Source organism: Sus scrofa, chromosome 6 (genome assembly GCF_000003025.6).
Source record: "Sus scrofa isolate TJ Tabasco breed Duroc chromosome 6, Sscrofa11.1, whole genome shotgun sequence".
Taxonomy (NCBI): Eukaryota; Metazoa; Chordata; class Mammalia; order Artiodactyla; family Suidae; genus Sus; species Sus scrofa.
In genome coordinates, this window is record NC_010448.4 from 129,357,574 (window position 1) to 129,375,170 (window position 17,597).

General features: G+C 42.8%; 1 protein-coding gene across 1 annotated transcript in view; it reads left to right on the top strand.

Moving 5' to 3' along the window:
* UOX (urate oxidase) overlaps positions 1–17,260 on the top strand; it is a 31,202-nt gene extending 13,942 nt beyond the window's left edge. Inside the window, 4 exon segments of the mRNA NM_214270.1 lie at positions 11,012–11,198; positions 12,748–12,871; positions 14,719–14,802; positions 17,175–17,260. Of these exon segments, the coding sequence (NP_999435.1) occupies positions 11,012–11,198; positions 12,748–12,871; positions 14,719–14,802; positions 17,175–17,249 (470 nt within the window). The 3' untranslated portion in view covers positions 17,250–17,260.

The window sequence follows — 17,597 nt, forward strand, 5'->3', positions numbered from 1 at the left end:
CCATATGCTGTAGATGCAGCCTTAAAAAGCAAAAATAAATAAATAATATAAAATTAACAAAAATTAAAATTAACTATGGAACATAATTACAGTAAAGACCTTATTAGTACTGATGATTGAACTTAGCAAATTTAAAACTCCTGAAGCTTGTCTTCCATTGATTTGTTGAGGTTGGCAGAGCTCAGTAATTAGCTAAGAATGAGATAAAAAGACCTCTAAGAACCATGGCTCCAGCAAGGTGGAAATGTCTCTATCCTAATAAAAAATAAACTTCACTAATCATCATAAATTGAGAGTGTGGGGAGTTCCCTTCATGGCTCAGTGGTTAATGAACCCAGCTAGGATCAATGAGGATTTGGGTTTGATCCCTGGCCCTGCTCAGTGGGTTAAGGATCAGGCATTGCCGTGAGCTGTGGTGCAGATTGCAGATGCAGGTCAGATCCTGCGTTGCTTTGGCGTAGGGCGGCAGCTGTAGCTCCGATTCGACCCCTAGCCTGGGAACTTATATATGCCGCAGGTACAACCCTAAAAAGCAAGGGAAAAAAAAAAGAAAGAAAGAAAGAGAGAAAAATAAATAAATTGAGAGTGTGGACTCTGAACTTTTCACTTTCTGTTTTTCTTTCCTTTTTTTCTTTTTTCTTCTCCTCTCCTTCCTTTTCCTGCTTGTTTCTTTCATTTCATTTCATTTCATTTCTATATATATCTCCTTCTTTCTTCTCTAGCCTCCCTTCGGTAAGAGTTGGAGGTGGCATCTCATAAACACCAGAAATATTAAAGAGTTAATAAAGTATAAGTCCCTTTCATGCCTATAGGCTAAAGCCTTCTTTTAGAAAGTCCCAGTGTTTCAGCAATCATTTAATATTTTTTCACTATCTGTATTAACTTCTATATATAGCCAGGGCCTTATCAGTGTTTGATTAACAGTTATGAAATTATTATTATATAAAGGAGACTGAATAACTAGTTAAGTTGGAAAGATAATGATTTTTGCAATCCCCCAAATGTGTAGTCATATGGTATATTAACTTGTTGACTGAGCTGTTAATTAAAATGTAACTTCCTTTCTTTCCTGCCTTCTTTCTTGTCTTATGTTATGTGACTGCAGAGGAGAGAGAGAAGGAAAGGGTTCCTGATTCCCCAGGCCAGTGCTTTCCTACCCAAACCACACTGACTATTCCCATAAAATTATAAGCACTGTTCACTGGCACTTCCCAGCAAAATATAATTCAAGCTACATGCGTAATTTTAAAATTTTCTAGTAATCACGTTAGAAAAGTAAAAAGAAATGAATTTTAATAATATATTTTATTTACCCAATTATATCTAAAATACCACTTAGGTACATGATACATATACAAATTATTAATGAAATATTTAACATTATTTTTTAAAAATTAAGTATTTGATGTTCTGTGTGGTTTTTTTTTTTGGTTTTGTTTTGTTTTTGTTTTTTTGTCTTTTCTAGGGCCACACCACGGCATGTGGAGGTTCCCAGGCTAGGGGTCTAATCGGAGCTGTAGCTGCCGGCCTACACCACAGCCACAGCCACACAGGATCTGAGCCACATCTTTGACTTACACCATAGCTCATGGCAACACTGGATCCTTAATCCATTGAGTGAGGCCAGGGATCAAACCTGAAACCTCATGGTTCCTAGTCGGATTCGTTAACCACTGAGCCACAACGGGAACTTCTCCATGTGTATTTTATATCTACAGGACATATAAATTTTTTTTTTGTTTCTTTGTTTGTTTTTTCCTCTTTATAGGGCCACACCTGAGGCATATGGAAGTTCCCAGGCTATGGGTTGAATCAGAGCTGCAGCTGCTGGCCTATGCCACAGCCACAGCTATGCAAGATCCAAGCTGCATCTGCAGTCTGCACCACAGCTCATGGCAATGCCAGATCCTTAACCCACTGAACGAGGCCAGGGATCAACCCTCATCCTCATGGATACTAGTCTGGTTCTTCACCCCTGAACCATGACAGGAACTCCAGGACATCTAAATTCTCATTTATCATATTCCAAGGGCTTAATAGCCACATGTGGCTAGTGGCCATCATATTGGCTAGCACAGTTCTAAACCATTTTGAGTGATTTTTACAATACTTAGCATGTTCCTCATTCATTCCACTTTTAATTATGTAAAATAACAGCAGGGGCTAGAACTAGATTTGAAGAGAATTAACTAAAAAATGAGACCCCGTATGAAATATATGTATGTCCATTATTGAAATATTATTTATTCAACAATGATTTTGAGGACTTGTTATGTATAAAGGGGGGGTCAATTCAGAGGTAAATAAGACATTCCTTGGCCCTAGTGAGTTCACAGTAGGTATATAATAGGAGATAGATGTAAATAGATTTATTGTAATATTAGGGGCTAAAGACCACTATGAAGGAATTAAAGTTATGTCATGGGGGCAAAGAGGTACAGGAAACTAATTCTTCCTTCGGCAGCCTGAAAAGCTTGATGGGGAGGAGGGAATATTTCAAGTGACTCGAAAAGTGATTCAGAATGTTCTGGGCAGAGAAAGGGGAAAGAGCATTATAGACAGAAGAAACAATGCATATCATTAGGAGTCATGAAGGAGTGGAAGAGGTGAAGCTAAAATATTCTGAACACCTGCATTCTGCCTTCCTAGGCAAGTAATTTTAGTGTTGCAAGGGAAAGTAATTGAGGACTTGTTGAAGGCTCCAGTTTTTAGAATATAAGGCATGAAGGTGAAGAGATTGGTTTGGGCCTCATGTACCATACTAACAAAATTGGTGGATCTTGAGGCAGTTGTGCATGGTAGTTAAGCCCATAGGTCTTGGAATTAGACTAAACTGTTTTTTAATTTGAACTCCACTACTTAATAACTTTGTGACTAATCAAGTTACATACACCATTTCATTTGTAGATGAGGATACCATTGTCTACCTCAACAGTTATGCAGAGAATTAAAGGAGAAAAATGTTAATGGAAAGCATTTAGCACATTACCTGGTACATAAGGTGCAGTCCTTGAGAAGTAGCTTAGATTCAGGGAAGGTCTTCATGTGTATATGTGGACTGTTTAGCAGTCTTGACCAAGGTTATGGTGAACTGGCTGGAAAAACAAGCAGTAGTAAGACATTTGAAGACATGCTGCAGAGATGAAGAAATGATGGGAGTCTAAACTAAGGCAGTAAAATAGAAATGGAGACACAGCAGAGTTGGGGGAGGGGCATTACATGCGGCATTTCTTACTTAATAGGTCCAAGTGGTTGTGTAGGGCAGTTAGAAGGAGGGGTTAAATTTACCCTAAAGTTGAGGGCCTGCTGGTGTAGACTAAGAATAATATACACAGAGAGGAAGTTTCCAGGGAAAGCTGGTGAGTTTGGGAATAAGGGATAGATTTGGAGGTTGATGGTTGGTAAAACTATGGGGAAGAAGGAACAACCCAGAAAAACATATAAAGTGAGACGAAGAAAGATGAGAGAGCCCCAGGGAAAATCCTCAATTTAAGACAGAAGACTGGTCAGAGAGACAGGAGAATTGGAGACAGTGGTGTCAAGGATGCAAAAGAAAAATCATTTCAAGAAATGAGGGATAGCTGGAGTTCCCGTCGTGGCTCAGCAGAAACAAATCTGACTAGCATCCATGAGGATGTAGGTTCGATCCCTGGCCTTGCTCAGTGGATTAAGGATCTGGCCTTGCCGTGAGCTGTGGTGCAGGTCGCAGACGTGGCTCGGATCCTGAGTTGCTGTGGCTGTGGTGTAGGCCGGCAGCTGAAGCAATCCCTAGCCTGGGAACCTCCATGTACTGAGGGTGCGGCCCTAAAAAGACAAAAAAAAAAAAAAATGAGGGCAACAGAATGCATAATAAGTAGACATATATAGTGGCTCCACACAGGAGGTTTATTGATTTTTGTAAAACTCCAGTTCAGTGTTTGTGTTGGGAGAAGGCTCTGGTCCATGAAGTTACTCAGGAATTAGGTTGATGCAACCAGACATTCTTAAAAAACCTACTTTTGGGATCACCTTCAGAGTAGATGCCCACACCAGATAACCAGGGAAGAAAGAGGTTGGAGGAGAAAAAGGAAGAGGCAAAATCCTTTAACCATAACTCGAGGTCTGAGAGTAGCACAGAGCACACCCCTGAAGAGGACCCAATCACACAGCCACACCTAACTGCAAGGGAGGCCAGGAAGTGGAGTCCAGCCAGGGATCCAGGAGAAAGAGGAGCTGCCAGCGCTCTCTGCCGCAGGAGGGTTAAGGAGTTTGGTTTAAAACAAGACTGAAGGGAGTGTGCGGTTTGGCAAATCATCATCATTGATGACCTCCCTCCACAAGCATATTTAGCAGAGCTCTGGAGGTGGAAGCAGAGTGGCCAAATATAGGGCTCAGCTGATCACAGGAAGAAGACAAGCAGGCTCTTCACACCCTTGTTCTTTCCAGGAATTACCAGGAGCTGTCAGCAGCCTGAATTCCAGTCACCTGGCTGCTGCAGGGTGGGAAAACTCATCATGAGAATCAGGCCAAAGCTGCTGCTTTCTGCAGAAAGCTTCGGGGTGTTGCAGTTACTGTGGCGGTGTTCCCAGAGCTCCAGTTTGACTCGTCTAGAGTCCAGCACCACCACCACCCCCTACTCCCATAGCATGCAGGGCTGGCAAGAATCTAGCATGGAGGCATCTGCTGCCTTGGGTGTGTGCGCTGCGTGTGCACATGTTCTTGAGCATATCTTCCTGTGGTGTCTATGTGAAGATGACATTCATACTCTAGCCCTCTGTGGAAAGTAGGGATCTATGCTTTTTTTTTTTTTTGTAACAACACTTAATTCTTAACATGCTTATTATCTAAGAGCTAAAATTGTAGATATTGTGAGGTGAGTCCGTATACAATCATTGTCATAAGAAATGCCCTTGCATAGGCTTAACTGAAGAAAATAATCATTATCTTATACACACACACACCCCCAATTCACATGCTGAAGGCAGTTGTTACAAACCTCTAAGTAGGTAAATAGGGCTTTTGGTGGGGGCTGGCTAGAACAATGAGAATTCTATCCTCTCAAATACATGTACTTAATCACACATTCAGCTTGCAACTTCCCCCAGCGGGATATGTAACTAGGTTTCTCCTGTGGACTGGATTCATTCTTATCAATTGAACAAACATTTATAGAAGAAATTCTACTGAATCTCAAGCACCCATTTTAGGCCGTGAGAATTACTGTAAAACTCCCATTACGCTATTTTTTTCCTAGTATATCTTTTAAAGCTATACCATTAAGTATCCTTGTAGCTGTTTCCAGGTCTGCTTGTTCCATGAGAGAATCTGGGAGAGAGGGAGAAATTTTTTCACCAAAGAGATGAGGGCTGTTGTTATGTTTTGATTTCCCCAGCTCTAGGAGGAGAACTTGGCCCTGCATGTGTGGTACAGGCTGCTGGTGTAGGTGTTATAGGGAACCTTGATCTTCCAAACTTTTTCGGTCATGTGTCTTTGTGACCTACAAGCTTAGTCAAGCCTAGAAGTCATTGGGATGGTTGAGTCAGTAATTTAAAGGAATTGGACTTAAGCAGAACATTCCCCCAACACACACACACACACACACACACACACACACACACACACACACACACATAATTTGAATTATAATTCACAGTTCTTTAAGCATTAAATTTATTCCAATCTGACACTCATTATAAAAATTCAATTGAAGCATAGCCAAATAGAGAAATGGAAGAGAGAGATTTTGAAGAAGAGATACTATCTTCTAGTGGTGAAAAAAAAGTCTGTTGACATGGAGACTAGTAGGGGTAGGAGGATGGTTGTAAGGAAGGGGTTGATGATGCTGAAATCCTGGAGGAGAAGAGATTTAAGAGGTGTCAAGCAGGGCAGACAGATAAATGAGAAGGGAAAGGGAAAGACTCAGGACGGAGATAGCCACTGCCAAAATAGCTGCTTATGAGCTTTTGATATCAACACTAAAGCCCTCTTCAGTTATTCCAAAAGAAAAGCTCCTGGCAAGCCCAAGATCTTTTAAAATCATCTTGAGCATCACCTAGTTGTACAAAAGCCCAGTTAACTCCCTGCCATATGGATGACATCATCTCTTCCCAGCCAGAATTGCACAGAGGGAGATTTCACTAGGACTCTCAAAAGCAAATGATATTTAATTGATCTTCACTTTTTTCTAGCGCTTTACAAGTGAGGTTTTCTACTAGAATGATTTAATATAGTTTTAAAATATCCTTTTAGCTATTTGTGTCCTTGTTGGAGGTGCTAAATGTGGAAGCAATTAGCCTCTTTGTGACAGGATTTTTTTCTTGGCTCAGTAAAGCTTTGTGCTTTGTGACACCTGATGCGTAGGTAAGGAATCAGGCTTATTTTCTGTTAATTCGCAGTGCATTTCTTTCCCTGAGAGAGCTAAAGGGGTAGGATGTATGCTTCTCTGAGAGATAAACCACAATCTGTTAAGTGTGTAGGAGGACCCAAAAAGCTAGAAAAGATTATGTTCTAGCAAACGTAAAATCTTCCTTTTGGATTACTCAATAACCATGTCATAAAGGCAAAAAAGAGCTAGCTGATTAGATGGTTTCCTGGGAAGTAACCTAGAAAAGGACAGTCTTTTTGGTTGAATTACTTCTTGTTAGTCTAAAGTAGATTTTTTTTAGAGCGTGTGAGGTATCGTATATTCAGTTGATGGGTCCATGAATTTGAAAGCCTCACGTTCCTACCACTGTTCAGGAAGTTGGGGCACTGCCAATGGAGAAGATAAAATAGGCTCCCAGATTTCATCCAGAGTGTCCAATGTGTGCCAAGAAAATTTATTTTTTCACATTCAGAGAGAATAGATTTTTGTTGTTGTTGTGCATAGAATGATGAACACAGTGGAGGAGACAGTTTGTGTTTTGCCTAAACTGTGGCAGTAGTGAATTGTCTTTGAGAACGTGAGATGTTTAATTCTGTGTGAAACTGAGGCCAGACGACATTAGAAAATTCAGCTGTTTTCTCCATTTCCAGATTTCAGCAAGAAAGTAGATTTGTCTAGGAGACTGACAGTCCCTGAAGGTCAGTAAATCTCATTCGGTCTGGAGGTGGATAGGGATGGCATGTCCAAAGTAGTTTTCCAAACCCAATGAGCCTTTGTGAAACATGGGAAATATTTACAAGTGGTTGAAGTCAGTAAGAAAAAGTCAATTATGCAAAAATCATAATTTTATTAAGTCCTTTTTATTGTGGGTTTTGTTTGTTTTGTTTTGTTTTTTCTTTTTAGGAACCCCGGCATATGGAGGTTCCCAGGATGGGGTCAAATCGGAGGTGTAGCCGCTGGCCTACACCACAGCCACAGCAACACTAGATCTGAGCTGTGTCTGTGACCCATACCACGGTTCATGGCAATGCCAGATCCATATCCCACTGAGGGAGCCCAGGGATTGAACCTACATCCTCATGGATGCCAATCAGATTTGTTTCCTCTGAGCCACAATGGGAATTCCTTTATTATGTATTATCTTAGATATCTATCCACTCTAGGAAATAGTTACAATTTTCATCTCCTAGCACATCAGGGTAGAGAGAGGTTAAGTAACTTTCTCAGGGAAATTTTCTCTCATAAATAGGGGAGGAGAGACATGGGGAACACTGAGATTGAATTCAAGGAATCTGAGTCCCAAGACTGTGGACTCAACCATATGCAATACTGCGTCCAGAAATCCTTTTATGGTTGAGACCATTGGAGGAGCCAAAGTCTGGTTGGCTTACATGGATGCTGGTGATCAAGGCCAGCTATTTAGGAAAAGTAGAAATAAAGTTTGCCTTTAGTTTCCTTCTTCCTCTCTTTATCCCCCTTCAAATGTTCCCACTATTTGTTCTAACTGCATCTTACTGCAAATCCAAGTTTTTTATCTGTAGGATTTTTTTTCCTGGAAGGTATTACTATTGGAAATAAATTATGATAGCAGTTTATAAAGTCTTAAGGAGTCACTCCTTTAAGGGGTCTTTGTATTTCAATAGGAAATTTTTTTTTTTTTTGTCTTTTTGTCTTTTCTAGGGCCACACCAGCAGCATATGAAGGTTCCCAGGCTAGGGGTCTAATCGGAGCTGTAGCTGCCAGCCTACCCCATAGCCATAGCAATGCAGGATCTGAGCTGCATCTGTGACCTACACCACAGCTCGTGGCAATGATGGATCCTTAACCCACTGAGCGAGGCCAGGGATCGAACCCGAAACCTCATGGTTCCTCGTCGGATTCGTTAACCACTGAGCCACGACAGGAACTCCAATAGGGAATTTTTAAATAATAAAATGTTTTCACATCGCGTGGGGCCATTTGTAAAAGTGATGCTTCAGTCATCATTTTGAGCCAGTGGAGATGTTATTTTTCCTGCTGGATGCTCTAAAACCCTTAAAGTAACATTGTGGAATGGAGGTGACAACTTCCTTATCTTTTGAAAAGTCCTAATCTAGTACAGAAATGAAGAGAGAGAGTAAAAGCAAGAACAAAACATGAGGATGGGGAGTGATCTAAAAAGGGGGGAGACAAGCATGAAATCTCATAATGGGTGATGAGTTCAAACTCCACATCTGCCAGAGTCTAGCCCAGTACAGAACCTGTGCTGACAGTCAGGACGCTCTCAGCCAGCGCTGATGCCCTCCCCCTTCCCCCTGCCACTGCGAGAGTTAAGGGGAGGAGGCTGATCAGGAAGGGACATGATAAAGATTGATGGAGGGGAAGTGTCTAGAAGGAAGAGACTAAGTTGTGAGGCTAAGTTGTTAGCGTGAATTAATTGTGTTGCACCCACTCGTTTAGCATACATTTATCGATTGCTCTGCAGTTCTCCTGTGTCTGAGACTTAAACTCACTCGGACGAGCTCTGCACTGTAGCAGAAATGCCGATTTTGCAGAATCATGTCTTTATATACTTAGAAGCTAATAAACCCAGCCAACTTAAGGCATTAAGTCATTGCTGGTACTTTCTCTTGATCCTTCTTTGGATAGAGCTGCCAAAGAGAACTTCAGAATGTTAAACAAATACCTATTCTTTCTTACCACATTACCCTAGAACACTCTGACCAGAACACCTTATTTAATCAGTACATATTTAATCAGCAGATCTACCACAACCATGGCCATTGCTGTCTCTGGTAGGTACACACATGTGGCTGGGAAAATATCAAGGCATAGTCATTATTTACCTACTTCTGAAACTCCACAGCTCTTAAATTAACCACAGCAATTGAAACCACACCAGTGATGTAAACCATTGGATTATTAAGATCTGCCTTGGATTTTAGTTGAGGATTGTGGGTTACATTCTTTTTTTAAATTTTATTATAGTTGATTTACAATGTTCTGTCAGTTTCTGCTGTATAGCAAGTTGACCCAGTTACACATATATATGTGTACACACACACACACACATATATATAAACATTCTTTTTTTTTCACATTATCTTCCATCATGTTCCATCACAGGTGATTAGATATAGTTCCTTGGGCTACACAGCAGAATCTCATTGCTTATCCATTCCAAATACAATAGTTTGCCTCTACTATCTGTGGGTTACATTCGTGTTCTCCAACTAAGATTGTGTACAACATAGTGAAGCCTGATGCCTTCAATCTGCCTTTTGAAGATTAAGCAGGTTAAAAAGGATATATATTAGTCTGGTCTAATTTCAGGACTGAAAAGAGGTGGCCTTAATCATCCTGTCTTGACTATACTATTGGGGGTTTGTACCAATTCCCCTTGAGTATCCTGTTCTTACCAGCCTCTACATAAAACTAAGGCTATGGTGATGTTAATTCCCAAATTTCCCTGGCCTTGTAGCTCTCTCATTACAAAGCTACTGTGACTCCCCAGCCAAACTCTTCCATTTTCTCCCAGCCTGGAGGGCTGTTTCACAGAGGCTCAAGGATAAGTTTGCACCCATTGGTACAGTTGCTGCCTTATTGGCTCTGCCCAGAATTTGCTCTGCCAGTCACCACTGCTCCTTGGAAAGAAGGCTGCTCTCCACAGACCTTGTGTCCTAGGCTTCCCAGTGTGTTACCTGGCGCCATGTCCTAGAGCTACAGTGTGTTCCACATAAAAAAAGAAAGTGCTGGAGCTACAGTGTGTTCCACATAAAAAAAGAAAGAGAGAATCTTGCCCTCCCATACTCTGTACTCCACCTGTCACCTGGGCCCTGAGCCAGAACCACCTGGCACAAGGAAGCAACTCTTTCAGGTTACACCCATCTCCCCTCCACCTCCCCAGTGCACCTCATGGGGGGATGTCAGAGACTGCAGGGGAGCCGTGTCCTCTCCTCCATTGTTTTCAGAACAACTCTCTCTCCCCAAGGCCCTCATGATCCAATGTGCCCCTTCTTAGTTCAACCAAAACACGGATCCTTTTCGGGTATCCACGTAGGCAATCTATACCTCATGGGTCACTGGCCTCATCTTCCCAGTCTCCATTTAGGCACATCCAGGCCTCCGCTGTTACCCATCTATGAAACTGTCTGGTTTTGCTGAGTTCACAAACATAAGAGAACTGAGGGTCTGGTGGTGATCGAAGCCATCAGCAGTGTAGACAATCCACACGAGGACTACCCCTAGTAAAGGGCATCACAGCGGTGGACATAGGAACTGTTTTTGAGGAGTGCATTATTAACTCATTCCAGTGTGATTGCCTGCCGAATGAGATGGAGCTCAAAATGTGGAAGGTAGTTTGGCTTAGAAGACACTCCTACACATAATTGAGAAAAGGCATTTGTTCCAGTGGACTTCAACACAGCATGGAGGTTTCATTTCTGACCCTCAGTTTTCCTAGGGTAGGAGAAAGGCAGGGAGTTGTGGAATTAGGTAGAGGGGAAATGCACACCATCTTCACCACTTGGACTTCAGAGAAGACGGGGAAACAGAAAACATGAGCAGTGATGGAGCTTTTTGAGCAAACAGTGTGCCGTGTTTTAATGACCAGCATGCTCAGGGCTAGGCAGGAAGAAGCCACTGTTTCCTTTATGACCTCCTTCCCTCTTACCTTTTGACTGAAAACAGGACCTCCAGTTATTCATTCTGGAATCAAAGACCTAAAAGTCTTGAAAACAACCCAGTCTGGCTTTGAAGGATTCATCAAGGACCAGTTCACCACCCTCCCTGAGGTGAAGGACCGGTGCTTTGCCACCCAAGTGTACTGCAAATGGCGCTACCACCAGGGCAGAGATGTGGACTTTGAGGCCACCTGGTATGGTATGAATGAGTGCTAGGGCCTGGCTCTGGTGCCAGTAGTGTCTGCCCTTTTTCCCAGGAGCCCAGAGCTCATGGGGTCTTCCAGCCTTCCCAGAATAAGTCCTTTCTGATGGATAACAGAAAGAACACTGCTTGCTCTTTGAATTGGTAAATCTGCACTTGTATCTCAGATGCTACAATGACCTTGATTGGATTACCTGAATTCCCTGACCCTCTGCTTTTTAATTGACTGAAACAGTAATACTCAAACATGCTTGTATATCAGAGTCACCTGGAAGGTTTGTTCTACTGCAGTTCCCTTAGCTCACCCCCAGAGGCTCTGACTCTGTGGCTTGGAATGGGGCATGAGAACTTGGATTTCTAACAAACTCCCAGGTGATACTCATGCTGCTGGACCGGGGACCACCCCTTAAGAACCAGTGGATCAAATGAGGATAATGGTATTTGGCTTTGCTACTTCACAGCAGATGCAGAGAGAGCTAAACCAGGCAAACCGACTCATCCCAGTCTGCCAAGGGCTTTCCCAGTTTAAACATTGCAAGGCCCATGTTCCAGGAACCCCCCTGGTCCCAGGCAAACTGGGACAGTTGGCCACCCTAGGCTAAACTCAACAAGAGATGACAGTTAGAGAAGTACTTAATAAATGATAAATGCTTTAAAACTATGACTCTTACTTTAACATCCTTGACAAGCAGTGATTACTTTTAACATCCTTGACAAGCTTTGAATTCCCAGAGTTTGCTTTTTGACCAACTATTTCATTCCTTTGCTGAAGCTCTAATTGTTAGAAATTTCTACCCTGTGATGAGCTGGAATCTCCCCCCTGGTAGCTTCTTCCACTGGTAGAGTTTTTCTCTGCTTCTTTTATTATGTGATAGGTTGGAAATGCTTGAAGAGAAACTCATCTCGATCTTTTTTCCACCCATTTTCAAGTGTTCCCTATGGGCAGCAGTCTGGTGTATTCATGTTGAAAAGAGCATGAAATTGAGCCATTCAGGGTACCAGTTAGGCCTCCCACTAAAGAGAGGGACTTGGAGTGGATCATTTAACTTTTAAGCTGAGAATCCTCGTCTCTAACTTGGGGATAAATAATAGCACCTGTGGCAGGTACATTGAGAGAATTTAATGAAGTAATCACATAAAATACTGAGCACAGAGCCTGGCACAGTAAAACCCCTGGAATTGCAGCAATTTATGGAACTGGCCCAGCTGAGCAGTAGGGAGGTTAGAGTACTAGGTGGTCCTCTTCATGTATTCTTCAAACATGGGGGAAACTTACCTTGTAACGCCCACTGGGCCCTGGTGCCAGATTATGGTGCCTAGTTATGCTCCATATGTCTGTTGAATGGGGTGGGGGGGGGCAGGGGGGTGATGGATAGTGAGGATTTTTTTTCCTTTTTGGTGTTACAAGATATTAATACCCTCTAAAACTAGCAATCAAATTGTTTTCTGGGGGGCAGACAGGTCACTGCTTCCTGACTTCATACTGCATTCCCAGAACACTGCCCTGTGAGAGCCCTCAGTTCTCCTTTTTTGTGTTTTAGGGACACTGTTAGGAGCATTGTCCTGCAGAAATTTGCTGGGCCCTATGACAAAGGCGAGTACTCGCCCTCTGTCCAGAAGACACTCTATGACATCCAGGTGCTCACCCTGGGCCAGGTTCCTGAGGTATGTTTGTTACTTGTCATTCCAGGCACAGAGAGAACTTGTGCCTCCCCTCAGCTCTGAGAAAGGGTTGAGAGTTAAAATCAGAAAGCGGAAGACACAAGAAAAATGACATCCGTCATTGCTCAAAAGCTTGTTATAGCAAGTGAGAAGGGGAAAAAATGGAAAAATCTGTCCAACCGGAAAACACAGGCCACTGCTATAGTTCTTTAGTTTTGTTGAAAATTCTGAGTCTCTTTAACTTGCCACAATTTCAGTCTCATATTTAGGATACTTGAATGCCTTGAAAGAGAGGTCTTCATCTCAAGGGTCTGTGTTTCAGGAGAGTCAGAGAATGAAAGATAGACACAGAAAGATTTCATCCTTCCATCCATTTGATATTACTGAATGGTTAATATGAGGAAATAAGAAATAAATTAGATATGGCCTCTACCCTCAAAGTGTTCATCATTCAGTGAAAGAAGGAAATAAGTAAACTAACAATTTAGTAGAGAAGAGAATATTATGGAAACTCAGAGGAAGGCACCTACCTCCAGTATAGGGGTTAGGACCAGCCAGGCTTTCTGGAGGGAAAGGTATTTGAGTTGAGTCTTAAGGGACAAGTAGGGGTTATCTGAATTCATACTCAAGGGTGAGGGAGGGGGTAGGTATGGAGATAGGGAGTCAGCATGGAAATTTTATTGTCGTAGGTCTGCCATGTATGAAGTTCTAGGAGTGAAAGTCTTTCCATGTGCCCAGAGATGAGGGGGGAAACAGATCAGGAGGACATTTGTGGCCTTCTTTATAGGGTCTGTATTTTATCATGAAGACTCATAGGAGCCACCGAAAGGTCTAAGCAATGTGTGGCATTTTCAGATTTGCACTCTAAAAAGATGACTCTGAAAGGTGTATGGGCCATGGACGAGGAGACCTGTCAGCAGGCTGTTGCCGAAAACTGGCAAAGAGGGCCTGGATTAAGGCCATGATGGGGTGGAAAAGAAGTGTGCCATCCAGAGACCTGGGCAAGAGGGCTCCTCTTACGGCCCAGAGGCCCGCTTCAGGCCTTCCTCTAGCTATGCTTCTCTCCACTGGAGGAGGGGTCAGTGGGCCCAAGGCAACAAACACTTCAGGAGCTCAAGATTCCCCTTCTAGACCATTCTCTGGATATTTGCATCCCAGAATTTCCTGCCCAAATAACCCTGAGATTACTTCCAGAACCTATGCAAGCCTCTTCCCCAGATTGATTCCCTGAAGGGCAGATCATGCCATCAGTGTACCCCTAAGCCTGAGAGAGAGCAGAGGGGCAGATGTTTGCTGGAGGTATGAATTGGACTTGATGCGAAAGCTGGAGTGTCCACCCATGTGAGTTCAAGAGAGGAGATGGGATTGGCAGGGTCTGGGGCCTGGCTCTTCCTATGCTGCCATGCCCTGGCATAACGCTACAAGGAGTCAGAGAATTTTAAATTAGATCCTGGCCTTGTTGTGAAGAAATGTTTGTCAAGTTAGAGAGATAGAACATATTTCACTTGAAAGTATTTTTGCTTGATTCATAACTTTTAAATGTTTAAATATCTGGTATAGGGCACTCCAATTATGTTTGGTTTGCAAATCATAGGGACAGGCCTGGCGAGGAGGGAATGGACTGAGGGGGAATTTGGAGAGGTTGACGAGCCAGCACCAGGAGGCCAGTTGGATGCTAAAGGTCGCCTAGGTTTCTGACCCAAGGTGTTGGGTCCATCATTTAACAGCAGTACTAGCAGGAGATAACAGTGTCAAGCAGTAGGGAAATCCCAGGGTACATCTCAGAGACAGAAGTGGGGTGACAGACAGATTTATTTGCCCAATGTGATACATGTTGTTGTGGATTCCAGATAGAAGATATGGAAATCAGCCTGCCAAATATTCACTACTTAAACATAGACATGTCCAAAATGGGACTGATCAACAAGGAAGAGGTAAGAGACCTTTAGAAGTATTTAAAGCACATCTCCCTCCGCCTCCCTTACCCTCTTTAAAAATAAACTTGGGATGATAATGTCACCTACCACAACTCTTAACAGCTGTGACTTTTGGAATATTTAGAGCTGCCACTGTTGAGAGCCCTCTTAGACTCTGGCCTTTCGATATCTGAGGCTGGAGAGTCCTAGAAGTGCATGAATACTTAGAGAGGAGGGTTGGATGTTGCGGAGAACACAAGACAAAGAAAGAACAGAATGTGCCCAAAGAAACAGCTCTGAGTTCTGCTTCTCTGAAAAATGCTACAAAAGGTTACAGCTTCATTATTCCTCCATCATGAGGTGATGAAGAGAAAAAAGGTTCTATTTTCATTTTCTTCTAGCATCCCTAACTTTTAAGTAGTCATTTTAAGGAGCACACAGTATACACACAAAAATGAAGATATTTGTGTTTCCAGTTGCAATTACAGAAGGCAAGATGAGGAAGTTCATTTTTTGAAAGGAAACTTTGCCTTGGAAAAATCACTTACCCTGACTTGTTTTTAGCCAAGGCAGAAGGTTAAAGAAACTCAATATGTCTTACTAGACAGCCTGAAGGCCCAACAGCTAGCCTGTTGTGGTCAATCCTGGGGGATCAGAACTGTCCTGCCCACAATGGCAGGATTCCTCTACTTGATCCATCCTCCCACAAGCTTCTAGAATGGTTAAAAAAAAAATCACCACCATTTTTTGGCTGCTTTTAGTGTGTAGGGGAGTGAGATAGGAAGGGGCCATCTATTACTATGGCTCTGCCATCATAGAATCATATCCTTTGGTGGACAAAGGCCAGTGAAGGGTGTCCAGATGGTCCTGCCTTCTGGGCTTGCTAACACAGGAGCCTTTTGAGTCACACACCTCTGGCCAGGTACCTTGTTTCTGTTCTGCAAATTTGTTGATGGCTCCATCAGACTCTATACAGCTGTGTGTGGAGGCTGAGGAGCAGCACTGGCTAACTAAGGTTATGCTTTAATGCCTGTTGTAGCTAGTCCAGGGCCCTGTGCTACAGAGGAAGGCAATCTTTTTTTTTTTTTTTTCCCCGCTTTTTAGGGCCACATCTGCAGCATATGGAAGTTCCCAGGCTAGGGGTCCAGTAGGAGCTCTAGCTGCCAACCTACACCACAGCCACAGCAATGCAGGATCTAGGATCTGAGCCATGTCTGTGACCTACACCACAGCTCACAGCAGTGCTGGATCCTTAACCCACTGCATGAGGCCAGGGATTGAACCTGCATCTTCGTGGATACTTGTCGGATTTGTTTCTGCTGCACTACAATGGGAACTCTGAGGAGGGCAATCTTAAGCCCACTCACTGTCCATTTATCTGAAAGGAGGGCAGCACTGCTTACTTCAGAGGAAGGAAGGATTTTTGATTCCCAGTAGACCATTAATTATAATATAAAGACTTTTTTGAATGATCCCTTCCCAAAGGGCAGTAAAAGGACCTGGCCATGTTCAACAGAGGTGAAACAAATGGGCCCCAAACAGACAAAGGGTCAAGTGTCCTGACTAGAGCAGTGCCTATTAGCTCAGGACCCCTGATAGAGAGAGGAGGGTCTCCCGATGCCCCTGATACCTTAGGCCTGCTCTTGTCCTAGATCAAAGATGTACCAGTAGACTGAGGTCATGGTGTTTTTTGCTCTAAGCAATCATACTTGAAACTTCCTTCTAGAGCCCAGCAGAGACCTGGAGACAAGAAGGCCTGAGTTCCTTTGGGCCAGGGCTCCACACAAATGGCACCTCAGTGGCTGAACAGGCTGTCCCCATGTCTGTGTCTGCACTTTGGGGATGGCTGGAGCCACTCTCAGGCCCTCACTCAGCAGGTGTGTACAGAGTGAGGGCAACAGATGAGAAGTAGGGAATCAGGGCACACTGAAACATCAGAGAAGTGACAAATGACAAGGGGGGGGACAGAAGAATGGTAAATGCACAGCTCTCTGGAGCCATTTTGCATTGGGCTAAGAGCCTTGAGGACCTCAAGTGTTCCTGAGGGCAGGGCAGTATTGCAGCACTGGACAGAGATTGATGTTCAAAGAGAATCATCAAGAAAAGGTCAAATTATGTTCACTACTGTCTGTTTAATACATAATGCATTTGAGAAACATAACCCAATGATTAAATTTTTTCAAAAAAAGTTAATTTGCTGGAAAATCACTTCATCTCTCAACTATTGCCAAAGATATAAAGTTATTACCTTGCTCGAAATAACTACTGTAGGGCCTATACATTTTTTTTTCTTTAGCAAGTTGATTTTGTTGTTGATTTAATGTTGGTTTGTAGCAAAAAGGAGAGGTTCATTTCAATGCCTCTGAAGTTACTGTGTGGTTTTTCTACAGGTCTTGCTACCTTTAGACAATCCATATGGCAGGATTACTGGTACAGTCAAGAGGAAGCTGACTTCAAGGCTGTGATGTTATGGCCCCCAGTGGAAGTCCGTGCTCAGTTGAGGCATTCCTTAAGCCACTTGTGATGCTGGGAATCAGTGTGTAGCCATGCAAATTGTCAACCTAGTATGTTGATTTGTAGTGTTCATTTTCCTCCCACATGAAAGAATTCTCCTATACCTAGCTCAGCAAAGTGTCTGTGATGAGTAATTATAACCTGCTTTGTGAGTACAGTTTACCTCACAAATGCTGAGCAGTATTAGAATAATCATAAACCAGTACTTCATTTTAGTGGTCCTGTACCATCCTATCTTAGAGAAGCTTTATAATCCATTCATTAAGAAGATACTCATAAATCAGTGGAGGTATGATATC